Genomic DNA, 13,682 nt, shown 5'->3' on the forward strand with positions numbered 1-13,682 from the left:
TGACCTTTAAATACCCATTAACAACATCAGACAATTTCAAGAGACCTTCAAACCTATCCCGATATCCCTTTACAGTAATTACCAAAGGAATCCCTAAAGACGATATCCTACATCAGATTAATAACATCACTTAGCTATTTAATTCGCTCGTTGTCTTAATTTACTGTGTCAATCTACCGAATTGCTTTCTTGATGAGTCTTGTAGCGGTAATCCCGACTAGCTAATCTACAATATATACTGAAAATTACTAGGAATGAAGACGGTAGGGTGGGTAATTTGTAAAAGGTATCTGAAGAAGCCCGCATTTCTTCGTTTGAGTCAATAATGTCCTTTCGCGAATCTCGCAGGACTCATAAATTGTTACTAGTCGCAAATTGTAAGTTATTCCTTTTGCTTTTAAAGTTTTGTACCTATGAGACTGTAAGTTTGTTTTAAAAAGGTTCGCATATTGTTTAAGTCACCCTAATTCACTTCAGCGTCGACTTTATCTCTTACAAAAACTCCCAGATGTATTTTATAAAGCCTCTGTGGACGCGATTCTTATAACAGAAACCTTAATTTTCATAAGTCATTCTATTAAAAGAAGATGAGGGTTCTTTTGCTACTATTGTGACAGATTTTTTTATTTGATCCCGTATACCAAAGCTAAATTAATTCATGTCTAATATAAGCTTAGCGTTTACTTTTTGAAAAGAACTTCTATTAACAAAAACAGGATAAATTTTGCCGTCCGTAAATGGGTATAAAATTTTGACTCCTTCTTACTAAATATCTATCTGTCTATATCTACGTTCAACTGTAATTGTCTGTTCAAAATAGACAATATCAGGTAGTTATCTAATAAAATATTCAGTCGTATTGAACAGTACTAGCGAACTAATAAAATAGTAAAGCATCGTACGTACATCAGCTGTTTATTTTCCCACGCGAAACGTAATCGTCGTGTCGTATTGATTGAAAAAGTGTTACAATGCGATGACCTAGTCACTGCAGTGACTAGACACTAAACACGAAACTTTTTGCAATAACTACTTATATTATCTGTAGATGCAAAACAATAATTTCGACCATGATTTTCGAAGAGAATCAGACGCTCCGAGCACAGTTCTGTATTGGACTGATTCCGGTATAACTAAAAGTCGAACCCAACATAGTTTCAGAAAAAATTCCGATATGAAGTAATAATCTCAGGCGGCAGTTAAATTTTGAAATTAATTCAAACAATTTAACGAAAAACAGTTATCGTTTCACCATTCACAAGTGGTCGACTTTTTCTTCTTTTTCTATTCGCTAAACCCAACATGAAAAGAAAAATACAAATTGCGCTAATGTTGACCAGAAAAATCATTGATATGGAAAAAGTCATTCGCATGGAATTGATTTAGCTCAAGAATGGATTCGTGGTTCTGATAAATCAGGGATAATATAATAATTTGGATTGATCTTCTGTGTATGAAAGATTATGAAAGCCATTCGTAATTTTGAGCTTTTGTAAGAAATAAATCAAATTTTGTATTTACCACCTTTAGGTACTTGAGCATGCTTGTTTGCTCTAAACAAACGGTATTTATAACAATAAGTGCCTGCATGAAGGAATTACGATTGCTAGTCACCTTGCCAATTGCCATAAATTCGGTAAATAACATTAAATTTCTTGATTTATTTTATAATCATCGGAAATAGCATCGAGAATTGGGTCAAAATGCGTATTCCAATACACGCAATAGCTAAACAAGAAATACGTGGAATTAACTTTCTAGACTGTTTGTGGCTGTATATGGATTTCCTATGCCTTCTGACAGTTTTCCCAAGTGACTGTCGGCGGCATGGCATGGCGGCAGGGTAATTTACTCGTATTTTAAATGAGCGCGGATTTCTTTAGAATAAGCTGTATTGAGGTTAAATAGATGCATAGCTTAAGTTCTTGGATTTTATTAAAATTTCTTTAGGAACTATTTAAAAATACCTCGCTTAGTTACTTTAGATTTAACAAAAATATAGAAGATTTAATTAGAAGTTGCAAAAGCTAAACTGTTATAAGCGCAGCTGTTGGTCGTAAGACCACTTTATTTTCCAAAAAGAAGTTTGTTTCTCGAATATATTTAATAATATGTAGGTACGTGTTAATTCTGACTTTTTTCCTTCAATTAAATTTTACGTATCTATAGACAGATATCTAGTCACATGCAATTGTTCTCCAAAATGAACAAAACAAAAACATTTACGTTTCAATTTCACGACAATCAAGAGTAACGACAAACAAACTACTATAAAAGTCTTTGAAATCTTAAAACGTTTGTTAATAAGACCATGACTGATGACAGTGCTATAATGATGGCTTGCCCCGCAGTCAAGACATAACAGTAATTCGCGCAACTCGACTGTGGGAAACACAGTGTGCGCTATTAGATAGGCAATGTAAGTACCATTTACAGTTAAACCCATAACGTTTAGAAAGGGAGTTTGTATTTTTTCAAGACTACTGCGAACTGCGGTTTGTCTTGCATTACCAATACTTGTTTACACAGATTAAATACGTCATATGCATGACAGTGAACAAGTTTCTGGAAGACAGCATTATACATGTCCACATTAAAATAAAAATTGGTCCTTCCGTACGTAGGCTTAGACTACAATCGGATATGAATTTCTTTTGGGTGCATTTACTTATTTGACTGACTTCTTGCAGGGATAAGACTTAGACCTAGTTATTTATATTCTTTCATACAAATGGTGGAATAGGATTATGACTTATAAGATATTTAGGTTCAAAATAAATCTATTTTACACACCATAATCAAATACTTTTCACTACTCACTACTCTAATCTAATCCTATTTAAATTCCAGTACCGAAACAAGCTGAACGAGCAACAGAACGGCAGGCTGTCGGCGCAGAGGGCAGCACTGGGCGCGCGGCAGGAGGAGATGCGGAGCATCGACCGCCGCGTGTCCGAGCTCCAGGCAAGACTGCTCAGGAAGCGGGCCTTGAACAGGCAGCTGGCGGCAGCTCATCGACAACCGCAGCAACAGAGGTACGCTTGCCATTGACAGTTTCGTGGCCAATGGTCTTTTTAGCATTGCGTGGACACAAATGAAGCTGGTAAATTCAAATGGTTTATGAGACTGTTGACATGGCGTAATATCACTGATAGACGTGATATCTCTTGAAAGACAGGCAGACAGATTTCTTTATAAGATTTTTACCGCACACCTACAAGTTAGTACCTTTCCTTTTTGTATTCACTAGGTAGGTAGTTAAATCCAGCAAATCTTTCAATATGAATTCTGCTATTAACGTTAATTTACGCATCAGTTTCCTAATTAAGTATTTGACATTTTTTCACTTAATTCATAACATAAAATTTTAATTAAACCCGTCGAAAATTTCCTTCCCACATAAATTAAGGCCATTGTGCCAGCAACTTAAATACTGCCTACGTCAATGAGTAACGTCACAGGTTCATAAAGCCGTCTCTCCCCAATGAATGTGGTTCCGCCGCTGTCGGTGCGGAACAATAGAGTCTGCAAGCACAATAGTCTCTAGGAACATTCGAATTTATAAATTATGAATGTGCCTACATTTTCACGACTAAATTGTATTGTGTAGAACCAAGATAATTAACATTTTGATAAAAACTGTGTGTGGTTACATTTTATTTTTATTTGTCAAATTTTCCTCTTTCAGATCAACCAATCCAACGCCCATGCAACAGTTACCAAGCTACGCAGCTGGTAACACCGGGGTAAACAGTCAACCAAAGAACCAACAAGCCCGAGGGAATGTTGCTGCTGTTGAACCCTATAATCACGTACCGCATGCTCAGAGCGTTAACCATAATGCTAATTTCCAGGTAATTTTACCGTGCTTTATCGTGCATTACTATCACTTTAATAGCAAAAAATAGTCATCGTAATCAATGATCATAAAAACAAAACGCAGAACTTGACATAACTGAACAGCTGTCACCTGTCACAACTTTGAAGTTATGTATGATTTAATTAAAAGGCGGGAAATGAGTTTAATGTTTTGGTTACAAATTTTTTTATGTTAATTTTAATGTTTTTCAGGCTATGAAGCAGAATGTAATACAAAACAACGTGCCATTAAAACAACACACTCAAAGCGACAATATTCAAAGCCATATGACGCAAGAAGCGCATTACTTACAACAAAAACAAATGATTAATCCTTTGTTCAATGGCTACCCTCACAATCAGGGGCTACAAGAAAACCAATATCCAGGGCAATACCCGAACAAGCACGATAACTTTAGTCATGTGCAGCAAGGCATCGGGAATGCTTACGATCAGAAGTCGATGCTTGATCAAAACAAATATATGGATTATTTAAAACCACCGCAGTACAGTCCGAATAGCACTAGCAGTTCAAACAGCAATCAAACTGGAAAAGATCTGAAAATAAACGAACAAGAATTCCTCCCAGAGTTTGCTGCAAGCAAATCGGATCCTAAGTATCAAACGTTGCCTTACAATACGAAGTTCCCTCAAAGTACGAACGGGAAACTAAAACCCGAAGTCAACGGTAAAAACAGCGAAAACCAAGACTCGAAGAACGCTATCAACGTAAACCACATGACTGTTCATTCTACACCATTATCGGTTGTGAATAAGAGTCTAGCTACACCTCTAAGTCAAACGGAATCTACATATCAGCAAGATAACACATATCAGTTGCAAAAATCTGACTCTTCTAGTAGATGTAATCAGGAAGGGAAGGAGAATCATGCATATCCTCAGAATAGGCTAAGTCAGAGTAATAGTCAGAACAATGATCCTTCTAAGGGTACAGGGAAAGGTCAGCAGGTGATGAAGGGCAGCTCACCAAGCTTGGGCTCCAGTACAACATCAGCCAGCAGTTCTATTGGATTTGGGGTGAGTTTTAAACTATTTGTTGCACTTTTGTCAAATAATAGTAAATACCTCTAACCATTATTATTCTATGTTCATATTAACTCACAGCTAGTTTAAAACAATATGTTTATAAAGGGTTGCTTAAAATTTATTAAATCAAATATAATATGTCTACAGATGTTCCATTGAAGTGAAATTTGTATTTAGAACTTATTATAATATTAGTATATTAAGTACTTTTGAGTCTCACAATATCATTAATGCATTAATTTTTTTATCATTTCCCATTTATGTGTTTCCATAGAATGCTTGTATGTTTGTGTTGCTGCACAGAAATAAGTCACTCGCACATCACCTGTAAATATCATCATCATTCATTCCAGAAACCTGTATCGAGTGTAGCACCCACATCAGTTCAGGTCTCAAGCGGGAAACCATCACCCATTTACCAGACATCCTCCACAAAGATCCAACCGGTCCAACCGCAGACCGTTCAGACCCAAAGCATCACTGTATCATCATCAAATCATGTAGCTAGTAATGTGGTGACCTCCCAACCCCAGATCGTTAGGAACACGGCGTCAGGGCTGTCTACAAGTACGGGAAGTTCGTTCGCCGGCCAGAATGCGTCTTCACAGAGCATCTTGTTGTCACCGCCTCAGAGTGCCAGCACACCACTGTCCACACCGGACGTTAGCGGTACTGATAAGTCCCCCAAACCAGCCCTACCTCCAAAGCCAACTATTAAGGTATGTCTAATACTGCAGACACTGCAGTCATTGCTAATTTGTTGCTAATACTCATTTACATAAACATTAACTGCATATGAAGTCCACCTATAACTTAATAACCAAAAGCTTTTAAACAGCAAATAATCAATGTTTATTAAAAACTACTTAAAATAGTATTTCTGTTTTCAGACACCACCGAGACAGTCTGGCAACAATGATGTTGGATTCAATCAAACTGCTGAGAATGTCACACCTATGCCCACCATCCCCTTGCCAACAGACTCGTCAAACGACAGCGAGCAACAAATGCAGAAGGAGTCTGCCAGCAGTACTAGTAGCAATGAAATGATAATCAAAGCTCGCCCACTAACTATAAGAAAACCACCGATGAGCGAACAGCCTAAATTAAGAAATGTTAGTAACACCAAAAATGGGATCAGTGTCAGCATAAACCGACGCATAGAGATGCCGCCAGCATTTTTATTCCCCGAAATGGATCACTTAGTAGATTCTACGCCTAATGAAAACGGCCTAAAAGATAAGAAGCAGAAGGATGAAGTTGATAGAGCGTTAAATAATAATAACATATCAGTTGCGCAGGATGATAGCAAGGATGTTGTAGTGTCAGATATAACGGAGCAGATAAGCTCGGTAGACTTGAACGGTCAGGATTCTCAGGGCACTGAGAATGTACTGAGGCGAACTAAGAAGGGCAACTTGAAGCAAGGCGGAAAAGCGCCGCTAGCCAGAAGAGTTAGCTTCGATCCCCTCGCGCTGCTGTTGGATGCTAGTTTAGAAGGAGAGTTGGAGCTTGTCAAGAAAACGGCAACACAGGTATGAAAATGTTTTATTTTTAATAATCCAATGTCGGTTACCCTGCAGTCGAATAATATTTTTGAACCTTGTTGCTCATAAGCAAGATAAATTCCTGCATGTATTGTTTGCCAATAGCCATGTGAATTGCCTCTTGAAACCTCCCTACCCTTATGAAACATATTCCATATTTCAAGTACCATACTTAAAAATTGTGTCGTTAATTTTAGGTGCAGAATGCAAGCGCTGCAAATGACGAAGGGATCACTGCTCTACACAACGCTATTTGCGCAGGGCACTTCGAAATCGTTAAGTAAGTATGCAACATAATATTTAATTTGCAGCGATAAACATTTGATATAAGGTTCACTTTTCAAATTTGGTTCATTCCATAACACAGTGTAGATATCCTTCAAAATTTTCGAAAAAACCTTTAATCTATAAAAACTGGTATAATATTTGGTTATAATTTCAGATTCCTGGTTGAGCTCGGTTGTGACGTGAACGCGCAAGACTCAGACGGCTGGACGCCTCTGCATTGCGCCGCTTCATGTAACAACCTAGCCATGGTGCGCTTCCTCGTCGACAATGGTACGAATATATACATACTTTTTCATCAAAATTAATAGTTAAAATTTTCGCGATATTTTTCATATGTACAGTTTTTTACCGACTGTCCTGGTGAGCTCATAACGTTATACAAAACAAATGCAGACATACTTTTATACGACTCACTATCAAAGCTTTGATACCAACGCCATCTAACGGTATTCTGTTTAACTGTTTCCAGGCGCGTGTATATTCGCAACCACGCTGTCTGACCATGAGACGGCGGCAGAGAAGTGCGAAGAAGACGAGGAGGGGTTCGACGGATGCTCCGAATATCTTTACAGTAAGTATTGGACTTGAGTAATGTTAGTTACGATGTAGTACTGAGATTCGCTTCTAGATGGCGTTTGTGTTAATTTTGTCCAAAACGGAAAAATGCAATAGATAAGAACCAACTTTTATCGTTGTTTTTTTCATTTGTTGCTATCTTTATAATCTGAATGTCTTAAGTAAGAGACAGCGTTATTCATATAAAAATGAGAGTGATGTTTTATCTTAAAAAATAAAAATAAGTTTATGAGCCTAAAAATATGGCATTAAATACTGTCGTTTAGTGAAATGATACAGACCTATTTCTTTAACGTGTAATAGTGGTTTAAATAATTCAGAGTATTTCCAACTCTGACATACATTCTAACATACCTACCTTTTTTACCTAACATGTTCAAGCACAAATTATACTCACAAACCCATACCCGCAGGCGTACAAGAGAAGCTGGGCATAATGAACGGCGGCCTGGTGTACGCGGTGTTCTCGTACGCGGCGGCGCGCGCGGACGAGCTGTCGTTCAGCAGCGGCGCGCGCCTGGCCGTGCTGCGCAAGGGCGACGACAGCGAGCGCGAGTGGTGGTGGTGTCGCGACGCGCGCGCGCGCGAGGGCTACGTGCCCAGGAACCTGCTCGGGGTAACATGCTCGCTGTTATTGTGTAGTAGGCCATTTGTTTAGGTGAAAGGATGTCTTACTGTCCAGAAGCGCAGGATTGTAGGATAAAGATGGAGTACATACCTACTGCAGGCTACTAAATCACTATTTTCTATTTGTTAAGATGACGACGTGTCTTCTTGTTCAGAAACTCAGTTTTGAAGTGAAATGCGACTAAAATAACAAATTAAATCTATCACTACATATTTATGTAACATTAAAATTTGTTGTTAAGACCTACCTTGTTAAACATTTTTAGCCAATGGAGTATAATACCAAAAATGATTTCATCACCAATTCATACAAAACCCCGATATAGGTTTTTAGTAATATTTAGCTCCTTTGATCCCCGTAATTCTGCCAGTACCTAGTATTTACGCTACCCAAGAGAGAGTGAGTTGAATTAATTTGAACTTTTTTAACTCTGGCAATACCAGATGTACTTACCCTTGTGCCTCCACAAGCATGTATTTGTCCATGTAGAAATATAAACGCAGTTGGTTCTATTTCATAAATGACAAAATAAACTAACAGTACTTTTATTTGTTTCAGTTATACCCACGAGTAACCACACAGCAAGAGTAATATCTTGAATTATGACCTGATTAATTTGTAAATATCTATTAGTTACTTTTATTTTTTATGTATTTATATCATTGTAATCTAAAAGTAACGACGCTGTATACAATTTTATCAAATCTAATATTTTGTAAATATTTAACTGTGTAAGTCAAATGAATGAGATTATATTGTACATTTTATAAATATTTTGAGTCATCACTGATATTATTGGTCATAAAATTTGTATATCTTAGTTCTGCAGATGTTGTGAACACATAAACTGACAATACAAATAATTATGAAGAATTACGTGTTGTGTTTTATTCAGCGTATAGTTACGCTGTCCCATTGCAGGTACCCCCCATTTTGATGGCTCTTCTACGTACAACTACTATAATACTTTAAAACTCAATTTACTGACATCGTTGCGGTTATTTTTTATCGAGTTCTGTAGTTTTGCGACTATGCATTTTTATTTAGTCGTCAATAGAGGCGAAATTGAATGGCTTTGCATTTGCATTGCTCAAGCAATGCAGCATTTCAAGCACAGCCGTTATGCTCTGTCCGTTCTTAGAAGAATCGAATAATAATAAATCTAACTAATCTTATTTCAAATTTTATCAAAATTGGATCCAGTTCTTTTTATAGTTGTGTTGTGGTTTGAAGCTACCCTAAAAATTTCAGTCTACTAGGTCATCGGGAAGGACGGGAAGTGCCTCAAAATTGAGTCACTAAAATCCAAACGGAACGACAAACAAACAAACAAGAAAGTGAGAGTATAAAAACGTGAGAAAATTCACCAAGAAGTTACGAACAACCACTATTTCTCCAGGTCCTTGAAACGGTCAGAGTATAACGACTTATTTCTAAATAGTACATTTGCATGTCCCTTCCAAAAAAATCAATTCTTTTACAAGACGTGCCAGTCTGCGTATCTCGTGTATTCTACTACTAGAACTCTAGTCCTAGATATCTAAATAGTAGGTAATGTTATTCCTCAGCGGGACTGCCTTTCAGAAGCTTTAGAAGTACGTGACAAAAAAGGGTTCCCCTTTTTTCTACCTACCGCCTACTAGTCCAAGTTTACCTGTTCCAAATGGAGCTTAAATCGTTTAAGTGCGTTCGTAGCAGGAATCTAGTAGCAACCGCATGTCTCACGCATTAGATCAAAATTTCTACAAGTCTGCACATGTTACAAGCCTATATTTCTGCACATTAAGGCCGTGTCCCCACTAGGCAAAACCATTAGCGACGCGCATATATTTGAAATGTAGGTTCCACCTTTTGTTGGCTTTGCGCGTATGATGCAAACAACGTACAGTGAGCACAAAATCGGACAGAACATCTAAGAAAGATTTTCTTGCGAAATAAGACACTATAAGACTGCGACAGAGGAAGAGCTTTTGCAAAATGCACTGTCTCTTCCTTATATTTATAGGCAAAAATAGACCCTTTTCGTCCCGGCAAATGAGTTACCCTTCACGCCATTAAGTTGCGAGGGCAAGTAATAAATAATACAATTGATAATTTATAAAACTTTAATATCTAAAACATTCGCTTCACATGTCTCCCTCATCAGAATCCTCGATGTCAGCAAGCGCCTGCTTGGCTTGGTTCTCAGCTTCACTCGCGAGTTCCTTGGGGACCAGCTGGTGACGTCCTTTCGTGTCCTTGGATACCCATGACAGTTCCAGCTCAAACTGCTTGTCTTTTAACTCGTCGTGGACCAAGTAGATACTGGAATATATAGGAAATTATTAATTAAAATAATCATTCCTAATTACAACTGTCTTTTTCACAAAACATATAACTTTGAATCAATGCAGAATGGCTCTTTCTCTATAGAATCTCTTTTCTTTTAACTTTTTTCTGCCTCAAATTATATAATTATGTCATAAAAATAAATATTGCTATCAGTTTTACTTAGCAAAGACCACATTCTGCAAATAAGCCTAAACAGTTACAGTAGTCAAAACAGTTTGGTGCTACTGTTTAATTATAAAAAAATACGATGTTCAAAACCAGTTAAACCAGCTTTATATATCATACATTCTTATTTTATGCCAAGACAACAATAGGGTATTTGACTATAAATAATAAAAAATAATAGTAATGTTACCAGATACTTTTTTACAAATCCGTCTGATAGACTGTACAGATTTTTCGTCAAATACCCATTTTGTTAATAAAGTTTTGCGCTATTTAGAGTGGCAACTATTTTAAATTTGGCTGCAGTGAGATCGTAATAAAATTGTTGTTAGTTTCAGTTTTCACTCTTAAAACTTTTATACTTAATTGTTAGGGGCCTTTGTTTGAGAATTTAAATAATATTTAGTTGAATCTCATTTCACAAGTGCCTGAAGCTGAGGTACAGAAACAAAAAAACATGTATAACTTACATCCTAGCAGCTTCCTTAACAAGCTCCTTTACTGTGAGATCTGCAAGCTTCAGCTTTTCAATTTCAGTCTTGGCAGCCTGCTTTGCTTTGCCTACTGCACATCCAAAGTATGACTGTGAACAGAAGAATAATTGCAGGATTTAAAATGGTAAATAGTCAATTCTGACAGTTTTTTACTAGTCCACTGCTTTGCAATAGTTATTTAGAATTACATGCAAGAATTGGTCAAAGATCCTACATGATCTATCATGATCATCCATGGATCCAGGATCATCTAGCAGGCGGTAAGTTAATAACCAACAACAAAAGGCTAGCTAAGAATTCAAAACTTACCTTAAATGTGATTTACCTCTAAAAAGTACAGAATGATTCAAACCACATTGATAAAAAGTTTCTATAGAATCAAAAGTGGATGATTACACAGTCAATAGTTTTCAATTTTGAAACAAAAAACCAAACAACTTACAAAGGAAACTCCGCTGGGATCAAGCATGTACATCTGAGGACCTTCATAGTCGTTCCATGTTCCCATAACGACAGAGCAGCCGTAGGGTCGCACCGCACTGTACAGTGTGTATGCATGCATGTACATAGAGACTCGCTCATTTAGGTACTTCAGTGGCACTTGGGCACCATACTGAGATCTGTAGTTGGAAGCTTCAGAGCGGGCTGTTTCAACAATCTGTCTTGCATCGGAGATGAGGCCAGCTACTGCCTGGAATTTATTAATTGATATTTTAAATACCAGCTCACCAAATATACATGTTAAGATTATGGCAATTTTTTTCCATAATACAACCTTGAAGTATTAAGTAAATGATTTTGCACTTGAGTCTCAATACTCTGAAATTTATGTTATAAAGATACTTTACAAGCTGAACTTGGTCAATCAAAAAGTAATGGACCGATATACGAATACAATATGAAGTTAAGGCTACTTCACATCTTGGTAAGGGTTGAAACTAGGTTTACTGGGTAGAGACATTCATAATCACATGCAATAGCCAATAAGGAATATTCTAGCTAAAGATAAACAGCAGTATCTCACCATGCCAACATGTTCATCAACATGGAATATCCTCTTGTTTGCACCGGGTTCGTACAGTTTGGACGTGACAAGCTTCTCCACAGCAAACACCACACCATCCTTCCCTCTTAGGCCAATGACTGTGCCCGAGTTCTCGACAGCTTTCGCTGCATATTCAACTTGAAATACCCGACCGTCAGGCGAAAATTGAGATGCCGACAAATCGTACTGAAATCATAAAAAAATAATAGGAATTATTACCCAATTTCAGATAAGCAGTTCATGTCTAGCTTTATACTTGAAATAACATAAACAGAGATACTTAAAATCAAACTTATAATGGTTACAGAGCCGAACAAAGTATGAAGTTGGACAAAACGGGTTTATAACCTAGTAATTATAATACAATTTTAAGATAAATACTTACACCCGTTCCAATAGAACTCATTTTTGTTATAAATTATAATCACAAGTATTTGATAAAACTTTGATTCAGTACTTCAACATCTAATTTGTATAATATTTTTAGTTTGCGGCGGCGATGACAAGCAATTCAATCGGTTTACTTTGTCATTGGTATGTTCTCTTTGACAGACTTTGACTGCGTCGTAAAATACAAAAGGAGAAAACAGTTACTTGATTTCTGTGAAATCTGTATAGGTCAAAACTATTGCCACTAATGGGAAAAATATTTTGCTTCTATTTTTATAATAATTTTATCTCAAATACTTAAATTACATAAGCTAAAAAGTATTGAGACTAGAATCCGATGCAATTTGATTTTTCATTTTGCTTGTAAAGGAACGTAAATTGTTGTCGCCAATGACAACGGTGTATTCAGAACAGAGAAAACAGCCTGTGGATTATTTGTCGAATCACGCTCTGGCGTTCTAGGCTTCTTTTATGGCTAGGCTAGGCTTTTTTTTTTGCTTTGGCAATTAAGTAATACTACTTTAAAGTATATGTATGGGAATTATTTTTGAATATTTATACAAATAATAAAACTAATACCAGTGTACTACATTACCTTATTAGACGTTATGTTAATTTAATGATGAAATGTACGGTATTTGGGATACGTATAAGTACAGACGATTTGTAACAGATGGCGCTTTTTTCAGTTAGTTTAGTCAATTCAAAAGTAAATGTACCTACCAATCTTTTGAGCTGAATTGTATCATAATTTGAGTTGTGCAGAGTGCAGTTGTTACAAAAATAAAACCCATTAATTTTAGTCAAAATTCTGTTTTCCGACTGTTACCGGATCTTATTTTATATAAATTGACAAGTAGGATTAGGGCTCGTTCATGTTTCAGGATTCTTGTTAGGTCCGAAACTACTCAGTAAATCATGATAAATACGCGTGAATAAATCGTCGAAAATATTATCCCTTGAAAAGTTACTAGTAAAGTACCTAAAAAAATATTATTTTTTAAATGGAGGAAATCTATATCTACTAATATATAAAGCTGATGAGTTTGTAATTTGTTTGCTAATCTCAGACACTACTGGTTCAAAATGAAAAATTATTTTTGTGTTGAATAGATCATTCATCGAGGAAGCGACTAATAGGAGCGAAAATACAATGGGATATGTGGAAAAAAACAGGGAAAACTATTTATCTTCGAGGGCTTCCGTTCAAAAGTTCCTAACGTATATATTATCTTCTAACCACGCGGACGACAGCTAGTGTTAAAAAAAAATAAGATACAATTTATAAGAAATTTACAGGATCAATGCAAAAA

At 36.5% G+C, this 13,682-nt stretch overlaps 2 protein-coding genes across 3 annotated transcripts in view; one reads left to right on the forward strand and one right to left on the reverse strand.

Moving 5' to 3' along the window:
* The window catches only part of LOC113495597 (apoptosis-stimulating of p53 protein 2), a 264,952-nt gene extending 256,132 nt beyond the window's left edge, over window positions 1-8,820 (forward strand). For both annotated transcript variants that reach the window (XM_026874390.1, XM_026874391.1), the window contains 10 exons: window positions 2,851-3,035; window positions 3,689-3,854; window positions 4,072-4,896; window positions 5,259-5,624; window positions 5,796-6,440; window positions 6,650-6,732; window positions 6,895-7,010; window positions 7,210-7,311; window positions 7,730-7,932; window positions 8,503-8,820. In XM_026874390.1, coding sequence (XP_026730191.1) covers window positions 2,851-3,035; window positions 3,689-3,854; window positions 4,072-4,896; window positions 5,259-5,624; window positions 5,796-6,440; window positions 6,650-6,732; window positions 6,895-7,010; window positions 7,210-7,311; window positions 7,730-7,932; window positions 8,503-8,535 — 2,724 coding nt within the window. In that variant the 3' untranslated portion in view covers window positions 8,536-8,820. The remainder of the gene's footprint in view (window positions 1-2,850; window positions 3,036-3,688; window positions 3,855-4,071; window positions 4,897-5,258; window positions 5,625-5,795; window positions 6,441-6,649; window positions 6,733-6,894; window positions 7,011-7,209; window positions 7,312-7,729; window positions 7,933-8,502) is intronic.
* A 1,215-nt stretch (window positions 8,821-10,035) lies between these two features.
* Window positions 10,036-12,507, reverse strand: LOC113495599 (proteasome subunit alpha type-3). Its single transcript, XM_026874394.1, has 5 exons — window positions 12,365-12,507; window positions 11,959-12,165; window positions 11,377-11,625; window positions 10,911-11,023; window positions 10,036-10,248 (listed from the first exon to the last, which is right to left on the reverse strand). The coding sequence occupies exons 1-5, from the start codon at window positions 12,383-12,385 to the stop codon at window positions 10,071-10,073; spliced, it is 768 nt and encodes a 255-aa protein (XP_026730195.1). The 5' UTR covers window positions 12,386-12,507; the 3' UTR covers window positions 10,036-10,070.
* Between the last annotated feature and the right edge of the window lie 1,175 nt (window positions 12,508-13,682).

The sequence above is a fragment of the Trichoplusia ni genome, chromosome 7 (genome assembly GCF_003590095.1).
Source record: "Trichoplusia ni isolate ovarian cell line Hi5 chromosome 7, tn1, whole genome shotgun sequence".
Taxonomy (NCBI): Eukaryota; Metazoa; Arthropoda; class Insecta; order Lepidoptera; family Noctuidae; genus Trichoplusia; species Trichoplusia ni.